The 18,072-nt window shown below is 37.5% G+C and overlaps 1 protein-coding gene across 1 annotated transcript in view; it reads right to left on the reverse strand.

Moving 5' to 3' along the window:
- Nucleotides 1-18,072, reverse strand: part of LOC145664303 (uncharacterized) — a 76,267-nt gene that overhangs the window by 30,526 nt on the left and 27,669 nt on the right. The window contains exons 2-3 of the mRNA XM_081730850.1: nt 12,419-12,475; nt 3,934-6,321 (exon numbers count right to left, since the gene is read on the reverse strand). Coding sequence (XP_081586976.1) covers nt 3,934-6,321; nt 12,419-12,446 — 2,416 coding nt within the window. The 5' untranslated portion in view covers nt 12,447-12,475. The remainder of the gene's footprint in view (nt 1-3,933; nt 6,322-12,418; nt 12,476-18,072) is intronic.

Genomic DNA, 18,072 nt, shown 5'->3' on the forward strand with positions numbered 1-18,072 from the left:
TTTAACGAAAAATACATGCTTTTTCCTCTACAACGGTAATAAAACTCATTAGCAAGGGTCTTCTAAAAATCCTCAGTACGATTGCAGAATAAACATGTGTGTGTGTGTGTTTGTGTACTGGCGCGGCATCTTCGTTGACAGAATGGAAGAAAAGGCAAGCTATTGAGGGAGCATATTTATTGACCCAGGCCCAATCACAAAGAATATCCTTTTAGAGAAAATGAAAAAGGAAGCCGGGAAAACTCCAACCCAGACTTGTTCCAGTATCATGAGTAAAAGAAAAATGTTTCTTTTCTTAAAAAAAAAAAAAAAAAAAAAAAAAGTAAGAGAGGTAGCATATTGCTCGTTGAAAATGTTATTGTAAAACAAACAATGTTTGTTTTGTTATCTATGAAATTGTCGGTAAAGATGCAAGGTCCAGACGAAAAGGATTAAATTTGTTAGGGAAGGGAAGATCTTTCGCATAGAATTCCTGGCCGTACGACTAACCCTGCATGAGCGTTATTGAAAATTTTCTAGGATTTCCGCCAGAAAGTAGTTTACTGCGGAAAAAATTACAAGTTCAGCTGTTCTGTTTGATGGTTCACCAGGTCTGGACTCATGAGAGATACACTTATGGGGAAAAGACTTTTCTGTATACTGTAATATATCGCAGAACCGAGAACAATTCCTGTCCGTTATGAAGAGGTCATTCAAACGTTTGGGGGGAAAAGGACTGTCCGCGTCCGTATCTGAGAGTGTCCGTAAAAGGGAGGGTTTTGTTCCGTAAGAGAACATATATTTTTGCCGGGACAAAAAAATCTGTCCGTATTATAGAGGTGTCCGTTATTGAGAGGTGTCCGTTAAGGGAGGTTTCACTGTATCAGCCGTTTCCTGACATTTCATCTCCGGCAAATGAAAAATATCTTTACTGTCCATGATGAGCATTATGTCAGGATGCAAAATGCCGCGACGAGGTTTCCTACACTTGTCTGCTATTGTAGCGAGTTGCTTTTCTGTATACTTGGATGCTTTTTGACGCTTGGAATATTTCAATTCCATTTTCTGCAAATTCCGAGCAATTAATTATTCGGGAGATACGATTCTGATCACTTATCATAACACTTTTTTTTTTTTTCAATTTTCTTCAGTTTCCTCTTGTTATTTTGGGTAAGTTTGTCAGGACGGCCACACCTTGACAAACCTTCTTGACAAGTCTTCAACCTAACTATTTTGATAGCGTTTTATGATGATTTATATCGTGTAATGTGAAAAATTCCCCTGAATATACTTCACAACTTCCACCACGGGCAGTTGTCCAAGGTGATACACACGTTGTCATAATGCAATTTTATTTTCTTATCTCAGCTGCATACTGCTCGCATGTGTTTGTTCAGTACGAAGAACTCTATCTATGAAACTTTGATACTCAAGACTGACTCGCACTGATCAATGTGACTTGGCACAGGTTTGCGTGTTAACTTGAGCCCATGCCCTTATCTTAATAGATAAAAGTATATTTTTTCCATAATATTTTGTTAAAGGGTGGTTAAAACCCGGAAACCCCCTTGCGTAGAAGATCCAGAAGCGTTGTTTAGTAGGTGTGCATCATGGAAGATGACTGTAGGCTCCGATACGGAATTTTAACTTAAAATAGAATAAAATGGTATAATATTACGTGAGCAGGATGGACCATTTACCTTGGAATCCCCTTGTCACTTTTCAATTTATATCTATAAATAAAACTAATTGAACTAGTATTATTTATGAGGAGAACAAGCGGCTATATGTATTTCAAAACCGACTGCCTTAGAAAAAAAAAAACGTTTTAGGGTTGGTCGTCCCCACTGCCCCTCTCTACGATTCGCCGTTGCTTGTGTATACCACTGAATTCACCTATAGATAAGGATACATACAGGGATTTTCAAGGATAGATGGCTGGGCAGATTTTTTTTTTTTTTTTTTTAACAAAACTCCATATAGTATATGCATACAACTTTATCTTACATTTCTTCCTCAGTTCAGAAACATATGCTGCTATACATTTTAAACATTCTTACCAGGTCCTTAACCAGAACACTAAGTCATAGGAAACTGGATTTTTTTGGGGGGGGAGGGGCAGTAAGACGGCTAAGATTCTTAGTACATAAATATTATTATAAACTACGATTTTCCTTAACAAACTACATAAAAACAAAATAATTTAAATTGCATAGAACAATTAGCACGGTTTAATGTTTTTAACAGCTTCTAAAAAATTGAAAATTGATTACAAAATACGTTACATAATTCTATCAACTGAATATAAAGCATATTCCTGCCTGCAAAAGATAAAAACCATCTATAACTTTCATTTAAAAAGTACAAAAAGAAATATTGTAGCAGCCAAATTAGCACATTAAATGGAACTAGCTGAACTTGAGCTCTCTAACAGCACATCATTCACATGGAGGATGAATCTCTTTGTCATTCACCACAACATCTCTACATGTCCTTTTACAGACACAAGTGAAAGACGTCTTCATAAAAATTGGCAAGGGGTACCATTAAGGGGGGATTTTTTTTCGATTATCTTTTTAATATCTCGCACCGTTTGCAAGATTGAGCCTACTTCCGGTTGGAATTTCTAATTCATGTATGATCAGTGTTTTCTTTCTTCTTGCATGCAGTATGTAGTAAACAAATACATTACACACACAATTAATTATAATGTCAGTGATATATGGTGTTCATTCGGCAAAACATTCCAAACAATAAAGATTCAATTTAGACTAAGGATATGGTTATTCTTAGTTTTCCTTATCATTTGGCCATGAAACAAACGTGAGAGAGATATACAATCCCTGGTGTGGTGGTGTGGTATACAACACCAATCCATACGTGGTGTTGAAATGTATAACTCGTAGGATATGATGCTTTTTTAAAATTTCAACATTCACAATGTACGCCTAAAAAATGTAATACAGAAATAACGGCCATGTTTTTTTTTTAAATATTCAATTAAAACTAGACAATCTACATAAAATTTTGAATCAACCAGTGAAAACGGCACATTTCTAGCATTTGTGGTTTTCGAGATCTCATTGTCGAAAGGATTGGAGACATTGGAGACAAACATATAAACGTAGTATTTTAATATATAGATATTGCTTACAACAAAATACCTAATTGCTGAAAACAATAAATAATTGAATCCCTCCCTCCTTCAGTAATAAAATTTATTCTTGTCAAATCAATGACAGAAACCTACACGATAAGAGAAATGAAATCTTTAAGTCCCACGGTTATGCCAGCTAGGCTAAAGTAGACGGTGATGATGAGAAATGAATGGAATGATGGAATGAAGAAAGTGGGAGGAAACGAGAGAACGCCGAGGAATTCCACGCACACGGTGTTTGTCCACCACAAAGTTCACTTGGCGCGAGCTGGGATCGAAGGAGGAACCCCAGCCATCAGAGGTGAACGCTGTACTACTGAGCCATCGCGGCCCTACACGATAAGAGAGTGGTCAAGTTGTAAGAAACTATCGCTTTCTCTCAAATCTGGAAATGCTTAAAGTTACTGGGTTCTCTAGTCCACGTGTTATGTTGAATACGTAAGTTAGTAATATACGAAGACCATATATCACTGATTCGCAATATAGTAGCAGACAGCGTTCATGTTTCCAGTTGACGTGTATTAATAGTAGTATGAAGAAATACTGAGGAATGTGACCATTGCTACAAATGCTCCCAACAGCGTAAATTTAAATTCAAGTCTGACAATTGTCCAATAGATAGGCCAAATTTGGAACTAAGCAAAACAACACATGTGAAATTTCAAAGGACCACTGAATACCTAGAGCGGCATTCTTTAAAGCAAAATGAAAACATTTCAATTCTATTGTAATTTTAGAGACAAACTTTTGTGTATTTAAAACTCTGCATTTGAAAATAGAGTAAATTTGTCACCTACCTTTTTTGCTAGTTAATTTCTTTGAATTAAAAGGTCGAAGACTCGTACTTTCAGCAAATGATAACTTAAACTTTGATGACGCTGATGTTATGCGTCTCTGGCTTGAGAATTGTGCATCTGGCTCCAGCCTGAAAATCTTAGCCTTACTCCCTCGTCTCCTGGACTTGGATCTCTTGGATGAAGACGATGATTTTCCAGATGCTGGAGGTGGTAAAAGAACTGTTGCAGGTGAGTGCAGCCGTGGAGGTTTCAAAAGTCGAGATGGGCGCTCGAGATCGGTATTTTCTTCGACTCCCTCGATGAATGACGGTTGTGTTGGTTGAAGTAATGTTGTATCTTTAGTAGATCCAGCAGTTCTAGAATCTTCGTTTCTAAGTCTTTCCACAGGAACAATAGGTGATTGTGGAAAAACCGTGAAAATTTTTACTTCTGCATCAACATCGCCATCGTTGTTACCAAAAATTGAGTTAGGAGTGGTAAATCTATTAACAGGGGCTCTCTCCGTTGTTGTAGTTGACAAAGGACGAGGCCTAGTTTTCCGAAATAATTTAACCTTTTTCGGTCCGGAAATTCTGCTATTGTCGGATGAAATTCTGAAGATAGTAGCAATTGTTGAATTTGAAGGTCTAGGAGACGTGAACTCAATACCAGAACCAGGAGGAAAAAGATGTCTTAAATGAGCATCGAATTCATTTTCGTTATCTGAACCTTGGATATGATTTCTCACAGTCGTGGATTCATTAAAATTAGTTCTAGGAGTTGTTATATCAACCCCAAATCTCGTGTTATCGCGTGAACTTGAAAGAAAAACAAACCGCGGTGTCGTAGGAGGATTCTCGTCCTGCTTATCAGAAACAAAACTAAACCGATTTGTAGAATTTTGTTTTTCATTGTCCGAAACAAACCTAAACCTTATTGTTTCATTTTTAGTTCTGACTGGACTGACCAATAGATTTGGTTCGTCATTCTGGAAACCAGAATTTGATGACTGATTTTGCTGATTAAATATAAAATTCGAAATTGAGTCGCCATTGTTAACGGAAGTGAAGTTTTTCTGAGATGTAAAAGATACACTATTGAATTCTTGGCCTATAGTTACATTTTTATTAGATGCAAAACGAAATCGCGTCTTATCATTGTCTGTTAAATCTGGATTGAAGTTAGATGTGTTTTCTGGGGCTTTATTGGTAACATCTGAAGAAAACCGGAATGCACTTTTGTGTCCTGATGAAAAGCTAATGGATGATGATGTATTCCTGTTATTACTGTTCGTCGTGTTAGAGTTGAGAGGAGTTGAGGCAAATCTGAACGGTTTCTGAAGATTAGAACCCCCACCTCTTGAAACTTCATTGGATTGCAACGACAATTTTGAACCCTCCCGGCTGATGTCCGAAGAGTCCTCGTAACTAGAAGAATATTCCAGAAATGGTGGACGGTTGTTAGACGACAAAGATTTATCAGGTATTTGATTACCAGGAAGCGAAAATAGAATAATGGGTCTGTGTTTCGGAAGATTTTTAGAAGGCTCTTGAGCTGGTCTGTCTTCAGGAGGTAAAGTAAAGATAGAGAATAAGTTTTCAGTCGTGTCGCTCTCTGAAGAAGAAACATCCTCGTCTATTCTCCGTATTGAACCGAAGACAGAGTCTGCTGGCTTTAGAGCTTTTGGAGGAGAAAGGTCCAGGAACTCCGGCACTGGAGAATTAAACCTTTGTACTTTGGCCTTATTCGATTTGGATTTAGAGGGCTTCTCATTAACAACGGAAGGAATAGAAACCGAATTCTGAATTTTTGGTGTTGTTTCTTCTGTAAAAGACGGTAGAACAGTAATTATCCGTTGTGTTGGCGCACGGTTTGTACTTGTCTCCGGGGTAACCACTGACGCTGTGGTTAATCTGGGTGCACTGACGGTTGTAGCTTCCGTAGAGACTGGACTGGAGAAAAATGGCAATGGCGTCGTTACAGCGTTTTGTATTACATTACTAGATATTGTTGAAATTTTGCTAAAATCAAACACAGTTTCATTCTCTAAAGGAACCCTAAGTGTGGGGACTCGATCTGTGACGTTTATGGAAATTTTAGTAGAATTTCTTTTGTTAACCTGTTCACTGCCAATTTGTTCAAGCGATTTAAGGATAGATTCCGCATCGTTGAGAGCGAAAGCGAACGACCTAACCTGGGACAGATCTGAGACTCCAGATAAATCTGAGCCTACTGTTAACCTAACAATGGGCCAGTTCCTCTTAAAATATTTACTAAACAGTTGATTTCGTCGTTCAATTCGTTCTTTCGTGGAGTTTGTAGTTCCGAAATCTTCACTTAAAATCACTGGGAAAAACACACTTTTCTTCTGTTTCATTGCCGATAACGTCACCACACAGCAGAAGATACCTACAAAGAAGTAAAATAATATTTATGTAGTTTCTTGTATAATTAAACAGATACAATAGACAATCGTTTATTAGAAATGTAATATACACGCGTGTTACTTGGAAAGGTGGTAGACAATAGCATGCGTTGACAACTAATATTTGTGTTGCTGAATATTGAAATGGGAACATAAACTAACCAAACTTACGTTAGCCCAACATAAAGTTAGTTTCCTGTTACATTCTGTAGACTTTTAAACTACAGAAGTCTAAAATCGTACTCGGGAATGATCCAGCGTCAATCATCTTGCTAACTCAACTCTGGAGCATGGTAGTGAATAAGGCCTATCCAACTTGACGAATCGAAGGCATGTCTAGAATTTTGAACTGGCGCCACACATGTGTTTGTGTCGGCTATCAATGATTCAGAAACACAAAACGATCACAGTACAATGAGTGCGTGAATGCCGTCGCTTTGGAGTTTGGTCTTTTCGAATGTGTTTCGGTTCGACCTGTCATAAACTGATGGCTGCATATGTGTTATTTGCTATCGTAATGTGGCAATGTATATTGTCGAGCGTCATAATCAAGGATCTTATAAAATAGAGGATCTGCCCTTACAAGAAAATCTTGAAGCCATGCGTCACAGTTTCATCACCCTTACTTTGCCCACTCCGCCCAATAGGATCGCAATGTTTTGAGCCAACAATCATGGCGGAAACTAAAGTAGCCAATCAGACGATGGCGGAAACGAGAGTAGCCAATCAGACGTGCCGATGCTCGGTTGTTTTTTCGCTTCATTGATTTAATAGGATGAAGATACATATGGGCAGATCCTCTATTTTATAACATCCTTGGTCATAATGACCGAACGCCAGGTGTAGTGATGTAAGAAACGATTGGGTACAACACGAAATCTAGGCTGGTACGCAACTGGATCATCATCATCCTTGCCCACTACATCAGGGAAACCCTATAGACCAACATCATGCTCTTCCTCTTGACAAATCCGGATCCCATATTTCAGTAGAGTATTATCCCATTATATATCAGCCTTCTTCGAGGAAGAAGGGTACCACTGCTTCTCTGGCCTGCATGGACGCCTGAGATGCTGCGCACGATCATATCTGGGATATCGATGGCAGTAACCTTCTTCGTCACGGCAATCTAATACAGCGGTTCTCAACCATTGTGTGGCGACACATTGGTGTGTCACGCAACCTGCTAGAGTGTGTCGTGAAGTTTTAAGAATTTAAAAGTTGTAAAGTATTTAGTAATAATTAGTTAAAATCAACTTTGAGATAGACTGTGCCAGTCAACACATCCAGTGGCAGCTTTAATACTCAGTACTACATAGAATCATTACATTATTAAAACTTATAGGGTTACACTATTATTATTATTATTATTATTATTATTATTATTATTATTATTATTATTATTATTATTATTATTATTATTATTATTATTATTATTATTACTAATAAAAATTCAAACAAGTGTGTCACGAGTCCTGAACGTTCAGTAAAGTGCGCCGTCAGTCAGAAAAGGTTGGGAACCACTGCTCTAGCAAATTGTATCAACGTCTTTGTGCATTTGCATGCACACGGCATAGCAACCGATTCCTGAGAATAATATTCAATTTATTTTTGATTCGACGTCATGATACAGAGGCTCTGATTACAGTAAAGATAGGCTTCATGTTATACTAATTTATCAAAGTTAGAAGTGTTGTACAGTTCTGAAATTGTACTAATTTTTGTATAGCCATGTAGTATATATCGTTACTTATATGACGTACAGTCATAAGCGCCAAAAGTATAATTTTACAGGAGAGGCATTTAAAGAAATTTCAGTACAATTGAACCGTTCTACACATACAGCTAAAAGCTATAGATTCAAAATAATTACCCTCTGTAAATGATATACGAGGGCTATCCAGAAAGTAGATTACGTTTTCGTCTGTGTCCGCTAGGGGTGGGGCTAGCGCGGCCATCTTGGGGTCAGAGCGTTGCGCAGCTCAGTCGGCATCTAGCCGTGCTAGTGAGAGGTTCGTGCTGTGCTCCGTTAAGATACTGTGACGGTTTGAAATGTCTGCGTTAATTGAAAATCCCGCGAGCTGCGAGGTGCGTGCAGTAATAAGGTTTCTGACAGCAAAAAACTGTAAACCGATAGAAATCTATCGGCAGCTGTGTGAAGTGTATGGGGACAACATTATCACTGAAGGTGGAGTGCGACAGTGCGTCATAAGATTTAAAAATGGCCGAACCAATGTTCACGACGAAGATCGAAGTGGGAGACCCAGCAAAGTGACTGCCGAACTTGTCGAAAAAGTCGATGTTAAAGTCCGTGAAAATCGAAAGTTCACAATAACGGAACTTTCTTTGAGTTTTCCACAAATTTCGCGAAGTTTGTTGCACGAAATCATCAGCGAAAAGCTTGGTTACCACAAGTTTTGTGCAAGATGGATTCCAAAAATCTTGACAGAGGACCACAAAAATCAGCGAATGGCTGCAGCGTTGCACTTTTTGGACGCCTACAATAAGGATGGTGACTCTTTACTCGATCGCATCGTTACTGGTGACGAAACATGGGTGAAACACGTGAACTGTGAAACGAAATTGCAATCAATGCAGTGGGGGCACACAGGTTCTCCCCAAAAACCCAAGAAATGCATGCAAACAATGTCGGCAAGGAAGATGATGGCGACTGTTTTTTGGGACAGAAAAGGTGTGATTTTGGTGGACTTCCTGGAAAGAGGCACTACAATAAACGCTCAAAGGTATTGCCAAACTCTGCAAAACCTCAGAAGAGCAATTCAAAACAAGCGCAGAGGAATGTTGAGCTCTAAGATCTTGTTGATTCACGACAACGCCCGGCCCCACACGGCAAATGTCACGCGTGAAGTTCTTGAATCTTTTCAGTGGGAGTTGTTTCCTCATCCGCCGTACAGTCCCGACCTGGCACCGAGCGACTTCCACCTATTCCCAGCAATGAAGAAGTGGCTGGCTATGCAGCGTTTTGATGACGACGAACAGCTGCAAGAAGAGGTAACGAAGTGGTTGAAGTCGCAGGCGGCCGAATTTTTCGACGAAGGAATTTCCAAGCTCGTACATCGCTACGATAAATGCCTTAATTTGAATGGTGACTATGTCGAAAAGTAGTATTTGTGTGTGGCTTTCATCTGTATATAATAAAATTTGTTTCCTATACTTTGTTGATTTTTTATTCCAAAACGTAATCTACTTTCTGGATAGCCCTCGTATGATGGCTCTTTCGAAGACCTGTATCGTACTCATGTCATCGCGCTAGAAATATGTCTTATATGAATATACGCCTGTTCGTCATATATACAATCTAATCCATTTGGTACTTACGCCTTAATTACTTGTAACTTTATTAATACATGAATGAATAACTGAATTGCTTTTTTTCATCCTAAATGAACTGATGAGCTTGTAGGGATGGGACATACAGTTTTTGGTGAAGTGGGCTCTGAACCACTCTATTCAATAGGCTCGGGCGGGAACTGAACCTGTACCACGCTCTCAAAAAAAGCGAGCATACTAACCCACTGGCCTCCCCGAGATATATTAATACAAGATTGGAGTTTCTTATTTTAACGTTGATTTTTATAAAGTTTTGAGTTTATTTATTTATTAGGTACTCATACAAATTGCCGATACAATGGAATTTAAGAAATGATGTAAAATAAAATTGATATTGCTAACACTACTACAAATAACACGTTTTGATTATGTGATCAATGTACAAATTCAGCTATGACTTTTTTTTTGTAAGTATATTACAAGTGTTATTAATAGTTTTGAAAAATTGTAAAAGAAAAATTGCTGAAATATTGATCAGAGTGAAAGGTCTTGATAAATTTTTTGACAATACTTGTCTCATGTGATAAGTGTTGGTCCTGAGCACAGGTGAATTAAATCCTTGAATTTCTCTACCGATATTTGTGGGGGAGATACATTAAGTTGTGGCAATGTGTGTTGCAATACACCCAAAATATTCCTTTTCAGCGATAACTTCTCATAATGTTAGCTGAGGTGATTCTTTTTCTGCAAATCCCTGCTAAGTCCTCTTTGGTCAGCATTACCTCCCGGACCATCGTCCAATTTATTTTATTGTCAGAATCAAGTTCTCTTACAGATTTAATACGTACACCATCCGAAATACTCTTACAGTCTCTAAAATATTCAACTTTCATTGAGTGTTTTTGGTATGGAACCCACCTTAGTAAAGGTTCCAATTGGTATGGGATAAAGAAGTATGTGCCAAGGATGTCAAAATTTAGAAAGGGCAAGTATTGGAATATTCACTTTACAGTATTTGCATTCCTGTGTGTATAGTGGGCCATAATCAAAATCATCACTATCAGGTAATTGAACACTTTCCACTTCATCTTCAGAATAATCGTCACGTCAGAATAATCTTTACATTGATTGTTACTTTCGTTATCTTCAGAGTTCTTACCTTCTTTCAATACGTTCATTGGTACTATTTTCTTCAAAACAAAGAGAAGGACATCTATAGATTCTGACTCAGATTGTTCTGATACAGAATCCTGTGCTGAATATTCAGTTTTACTCACAGTTACATAGTACTCACATCTTTTCCCTGACAGCCAATATATTTTAACTTTAACTCCTTTGCATAATGCATTGTTATCAACAGTTTCAATATCTTTGGATGATACTACATTCAAAGAGGCATCTCCTCACCTCACTAATACATCCACGATTATTGTTCAGTAAGAAGAACAATACGTGGTTAATTCTTGAATGTGTTAATGCTCTATCTGGCTGCAAGTGTTCTCGGATTTTTTCTCTATAATAGTAAAACTATAACCGCTGATTGTTCTGAACAATCACAGTCGACTTTACAAATATTTTAGTAGCAATCAGCAAATGATATCGCATAAAAACAGCATTGTCACTGAATAAAACTCAGTTCAAGTAGCATTTATTATATATTACCAGGAAACGTAACTACCAATTATGTTACACATTTTACATGACGGAAAGACGTAAGCGACAACAATGGTGCTTACGTCTTTACGTAAAATATTAAGCAATACAAAAGTGTCATTTACCCCAGTTGAACATTTCTTACTGGAGAAAAACTATTAGAGATAGAATTACGCCACTTCGTCAGATGATAGAGTAAGGTTTGAGGACTCCCTAGTTGAAATATCTCAAATTTTGAAAATTTGGCGCTTACGTCTCTACGTCATCTAAGCGACGATATAAGGCGTAAAATTTTATTTTATTCACACGTGTCTTTCTTGGTGACGTAATTTTAACAAACAACACTGTATAATGTATTGATATTAGGTATAGTTTCATTCATAAGCTTCCGTCAAATTGCTGGATCACTCTTGACAACTCGAGGCGTGTATGTTGTAAACGGAATATTTCTAACTTCGAACACAATCTAAAACTCTTTACCTTTTCGAAAATCAATTTGTCGAAAAGTAGGTCTATATGAGGATGATTTAAATATTAATAAATGCAATTTGCTCTTTCTCATTGAATTACCCTCGTACCAGTGATCTGTAGGTGTAGTTCTTATACACCATGATTTATCTTAATTGAGATTTAAAAAATAGCATTCAATGTGTAATTTTTCTTTTAAAAATATCTTTAATGGTCCTCTTAGATCGTACTGTACGTATGTCCTGAACATAAGATTTCAAAACAATCATATTCGAAACAATGAAGAACCTCGACGTGTATTTGCTGCAATCCTATCTAGAAGCAAGGAGAATAACTTCTGAAGAAGAAATGTTCATATTTTTTGTAACACGACTATATAAATATGAAATCCAACTAAACAGATTATCAAACTATTAAAAATCTCCAACATTGCAAACGTAGGTTTAAAAATGTATGTTCGAGTTAAATTATAGGGAAAAATACATTCATACACGAAATAATGGCACTATATCGTCAAAATATTTAAGAAAACAAAAACAAATCCTGGTAAATTTGCAGCCTCAATTAGGTTATGATTAAACTTAGGACTGAAAGCAGATGTGACTGCCATTAGGTCATAATAATAATAATAACACAACTCAAAATCTGCAAAAAACCAAGGGAACTTACCCAGTAGAAACGCATTGAGGTGTTTCATAATGAGAATTTTCTGCCCTTCTCCTGTCCCTGAAAAAGAAGAAAATAACTTTAATATTTGATTTAAATTATATTTAAGCTATAAGTTATCATCAACACATTCTTTTTTTTTTTTTTTTTTTTTTTTACCATTATTCATAGATCACTTGCCATTTCCAAAACTTGAGGGGTTTCTTTTTGATAGGTCAAAAAACACAATATATATCTATTGTATTATGAAGTCTGTGTTGCTCCTATTTGTGTATTCGGCACATTCTTGTGGAATGTTCAGAATACTCAGCTCTCAGAGAACGAATAGGACTACCCAAAAATCATAACCACGTTTTGTGGGATAACGCGAATTTTAGTGATATTATTGCATTTCTTTTTCAGATTGTAACAGTTAACGTTCTCTGAGATTTTTCTTTCTCAAGAAGAGGAGCACACGTTGGCTTAGTGGTAGAGCATTTACCTCTGTTGCGGGAGTCAATGGTTTGATTCCCAGCCAAGTAAGTTTGTGGTGTACAACATCATGCCCGTGGGTTTTCTCGGGTACTTCCTTTTCTTCCCACATTCTCATTCCACTAATTCTTCCATTATCATTCACTTGCTTTAATCATCGTCTCCCGTAGCTTAACGAACATACTTGTTTTCCTTGACATCTGTTTTCGCTAACCTGATTATAGTGTAACGCTGTGAACGAAGAAGACGTGTCACAAAAGTCTGAATGTCCCAGAGTAATCCCAAGAACAAAGCTAGTTACTTCGATGAAGCACCGGGAATGTGGATTTCCCCTCACGATTACTATTTTGACACAATTGACAGTGAGTGATACGTGTTCCAAGTGTAATGAGTAATTCTCAGGCCGGTAGCCAGCCCAAAAAATTAGAGGGGGGACCGGCTGAAGTTTGGGGGGGCCGACCCAACCATTTATAGTTCATCACCATATTATAGTGCATTTGCAAGCCTACCGTGAAAATTTAGGGGGGACAGCGAAAATTTAGGGGGGCCCGGCTCCCCTAGACCCCCCCTGGATACGGGCCTGGTAATTCTTATCAAGTGTGCACACTGTGAGCAAATTTTCTGTGCTTCTCATGTTCTGTTTCTCGATCTGTACATTGATTGTTCTCTGTAAATGCTTCCAACGTGCCTTCAATAACAATTCTTTGATGTAAACCAACTTCAGTCTTGTTCTCTATTAGAATGCTATCTTCAATTTACCTGTAGTGCTTTATAGATAGTGTGGTTTCTATGTAGTATATTGCATAAGGTTAGCAAAAAGACACATCAAGGAAATGTCTAGACGTGTATTTCCTATGGATTCCTATGTTAATTTTACAGGCCCACAACTCCCGAACCCATTGCTGACTGATGCTGGGAATCCATGCATCTTATTAAGACTGGTTCTTTCAGGATATGTGTCGCATTCCGCTTTCGGGTTCGAAAGAGCGATGTGTTACATGTGAGAGGGTGTTCAGATTTTATTATTATTATTATTATTTAGCTGTATTTCAAAATTGGAACATGAAATTGTTACATCATACAGGGTTATTAAATGTGCGTATGATATAAACTAGGAGGAGTTAATAGTTGTGATTAAAATTAATATCTCTCAAGAAATTTATTTACATGCTCTTAATTGTGTAAAGATATCGAAGTAAGTTGTAAAATGAGAACATGACCTTTCACGCCATTGGGTAATATTAACTGTTCTTTTAATTGCGAAAAGTTGAGTTCCTCCATGAGAGATGTACAATAGTTTAGTATGATCAGTAGTCATGTTTGAGAAGTTCATTAGTGAGAAATTACACAGAAACCGTCAATCAGAATTACCTGTGTACATAATATAAATCTCACATTAGTAGTAATTAAACAAGTAATGAAAACCTTTATAATCCGTAACGCAAGAACTAGGACTTACATATGTGTATATTACAAAACTATTATATTACAAGATATTTCTTTTACGTCTGATGTGAATATAGGCCACGTAAAATGATTTAATGTGAGAGATTATCCAGTATGAAGCATGCATATTAAGTGAAAATGATTTATAACACGTCAAAGTACAATACATCGTAATTTCTTTCTTAATTACTGTTAAAGTACAGGAATTATTACGTAAAAATTATAACCATAATCCACATCTCGATTTGTTTTAGTTCCACCGAAGCGTAGGTTGAGGTGCTGTCGTATTCTTTTGGTGTACACATATGCCTTAGGTGTTTGTTGTTTCAGGTTCGACTGCCAGTGAGAACTCTCTCGAAAATGAAATCAAATACTTAATAGCAAGTAATCTCACAGAATTTGAGTGTAATTTTTCATAAGCGTAACTGAAAAGTATTTATAATTGTTAGAAAACACGAATAACTACTAATCCCTCAGGGAAATAGCTTCTTCACTGTCGTAGAAACAAGCAGAGCAGTGTTCGTAGGTTAAGAAGATTTCCCTCGACTGACATAAAAAATCCCTTTTCTTATCAAATTTTCCCTAATTTGTTAAAATGAAAATGAAATTTTTGAGTTTTACGTCCCACGGTTATGCCGGTTAGGCTAAAGGAGACGGTGATGATGAGTAATGAATGAAATGGTGGAATGAAGAAAGTGGGAGGAAACGGGAGAACCCCGAGAAAACCCACGCACACGGTGTTTGTCCACCACAAAGTTCACTTGGCGGGAGCAGGGTTTGAACCCGAGACCCCCAGCACCAGAGGTGAACGCTCTACCACTGAGACACCGCGCTTTCCCCCCCCCTTATTTGTTAAGTATCCAATTCCTATCACAGAAGTTTTTGATACAAAAGGAAGTGCCAACTTGTTTTATTCATTTGCTTTATTATGCTGATTTTTTAAATATTTTTCCTTCACTTTTTTAAACAAAATATGCACACAAATACACTAGCCACCGATGGGTGCAAATTATGCTACTTTAAAGACACACACACACACAAATATATATGTACACATATGCCTTAGGTGTATATGAGCTTCTCCGTGGCTAAGCGGTTAGCATACGCGCCTTTGGCGTGGGAGACCCGGGTTCGATTCCCGGCGGGAGCTCATGTGGTTCGGATTCCACGTTAATCAGTAGGTCCACGTCTCATATAGCCTCGCTGCTGAACGGGACGTTAAACTCAAAATCAACTCAACTCATATATATATATATATATATATATATATATATATATATATATATATATATATATATGTGTGTGTGTGTGTGTGTGTGTGTGTATATATATAAGGATATTTCTGAAAAAACAAAGAAAATCTTTAGCATTTACATTGATCAATCAGTCAGTGTAAGAATTTCCCTGGATTTTCAAGTTGTATGAAAAAATTCCCTCTTCACTTTTTCGGTAAATTTACCTATGAAATTTCCCTAGATTAGGGAAAATTCCCTCAAACTACGAACATTGCCCAGAGGAAAGAAGAAAGAGAGAGACGAAAGAGGTAAAAAAAAAATTGATAGACGATATCAGTAGCGTGCGCAGGAGGAGATCGAAAACTGAATTCCTCTTGGCAAGAAATTATAAGAATGAACATTAACAATATAAGCACCTAAAATGTCATTAATTTGGGAGCTTGAACGTCCCCTTGACGAAATTCTGCGTTCGCTGCTGGACGATGTTCGCTACTTGGTAAAACAAACAGAAAACTGGTACTTCAAGACAAAGAGGACAAAGTGTTTAGTGCCCTCTCCCTAATATTGTCGTTGAAGGGTGCTGAGATCTCCAATGTTTTATATTCGTTTTCGTGTTCTTGGTTTTACAAATCAATTTTCCTGATCTAAGTTTTAAAAAATGATCAGTCATATACATTTTCATTTTCAGAACATAGTATATACTTCTCCTAATTATCGATTACGTATTATTGAAGAACCAAGCGAAGTAGCTCTACTGGCAGAGCGTTGGCTTCGCATTCGGGAGGTCGTGGGTTCGATTCCCACTGCCGACCATCCTGACTGGGGTTTTCCAGGATTTTCCTCAGTCCTACCTGGCAAATGCCGGGATTGTATCTACTAAAGAGGCCCTGGCCGATGCCTTCCCAAATCCTTTCCATTGTTATTGTTGTTGTTAGACATCCAGTGTAAAATGGCCTCTGAGCTGTATCTGGCGATTGTTAAATAAATAAATTATTACTAGCTTCTTTCATCCAGAATTGTTGATAGCAGAGAAGAAGATTATTTTTGTAAGAAGGCAGATTATTCTTGAAGACAGATATTAATAGCTCCTAGTTTTAGCTATTTGATGACTTGAGCATTGGCGTTGATGTCATTATCATAGGTATTCTGCCATTATTGGCAGGTCACTTGCTGCAACTGAAAAGTTTCCATGCTCCACGGTCTTCCACTAATCTCTTCGTCCTCATATACGATTTCTCTATTTTGATATCGTCCATTAACTGTAGTCTCCTTCGTCCCCTCCCTCCCTTTCCTGCCACCATGATACAATTCCTTCTTACCCAATGTCCCAACCATTTCCTCTTCCTCTACTTAATAATATCTAAAATAATTGTTTTTTTTCTCCCTCACCATTTCTAACACCCTCTCTTTCGTTTTCTGCTCGATCCAGCTATTTCGTTCCATTCTTCTCCACATCTACATTTCGAAAGATTTTAGTCGTTTTTCGTCAGTTTTGCGTAGCGTCCATATTTCTGACCCATACAAAACAATACTCCACACGAAACATTTTGTGAGGCTTTTTCTTAACTTCTTATTCAAGGTCCCACAAAATAGTCTTTTCTTTATCCTAGAGACTTCTTTCGTAAGTCCTATTCTTGTTTTTAGTTCACGTTCACATTTCATATCATCACTAACAATACTACCTAGGTATTGAAAACTAGTCACCTATTTACTCTCCTCCTAATTCTATACTTAACACCGAAACCTTCGTTCCAATCACCATGGCTTTTCTTTTGTTGTTGATGTAGATTCTATTAAATCCAAATTGCCGCTAACCATTGTCGACGCTAGAGAGAATCAAGGAAGAGAGTACCCCCCTGTGGCTACGTCTGTCCTTCTCTGTCCCCCAACAAGTTGTAATGTGGATCAAATAATATGAAACTATTCTTTTCAGCGTACATTCTTCTTGTTTCTCTCCCCAGCCACAAATTGGTGGGCAACATGGAAAGTTTAAAACTTTTCAATTTTAGGCCATACTCGGAGTGATAAATAAGTTTTTCTCTTGTGGAGAAGGAAAGATTAATGACAAGACTGTCGGAAAATTGAGGTAGGACCATGAATGATGTCAAAAATTGACAAACCTTAGCTTTTCCAGATTCGATACTTTCAGTTTATTTCAACCATTTTTAACTCATGTATGATGTGTGATTTTTAAAAATGTCTTCTCAAGCAATATGTGATGAAATAATACACTACACATAGAACGAGTTATGCTTGTGAAGTGTGGCACTCATTGAGCAAGACACTCCAAACAACAGAAATTAACCTTAAAGTGGAGACATTTTTTCTTGTATTAACTGCAAAGCAAAAGTCTGTTTCAATGCTCTAGGTGCTTGTGGTAGCAGCAAAAGTACTGGACCCAACCTAACAGATTCAGGATCAACTACTTTTTTCGATGACTGCCTTCATTTTACTTAAAACGGCGTGACAAACATCTTGGCATTTGAAGGCGGCGCTCCAAGTTCC

This window comes from Thermobia domestica, chromosome 1 (assembly GCF_964235325.1).
Source record: "Thermobia domestica chromosome 1, izTheDome1.hap1.1, whole genome shotgun sequence".
Classification (NCBI taxonomy): domain Eukaryota; kingdom Metazoa; phylum Arthropoda; class Insecta; order Zygentoma; family Lepismatidae; genus Thermobia; species Thermobia domestica.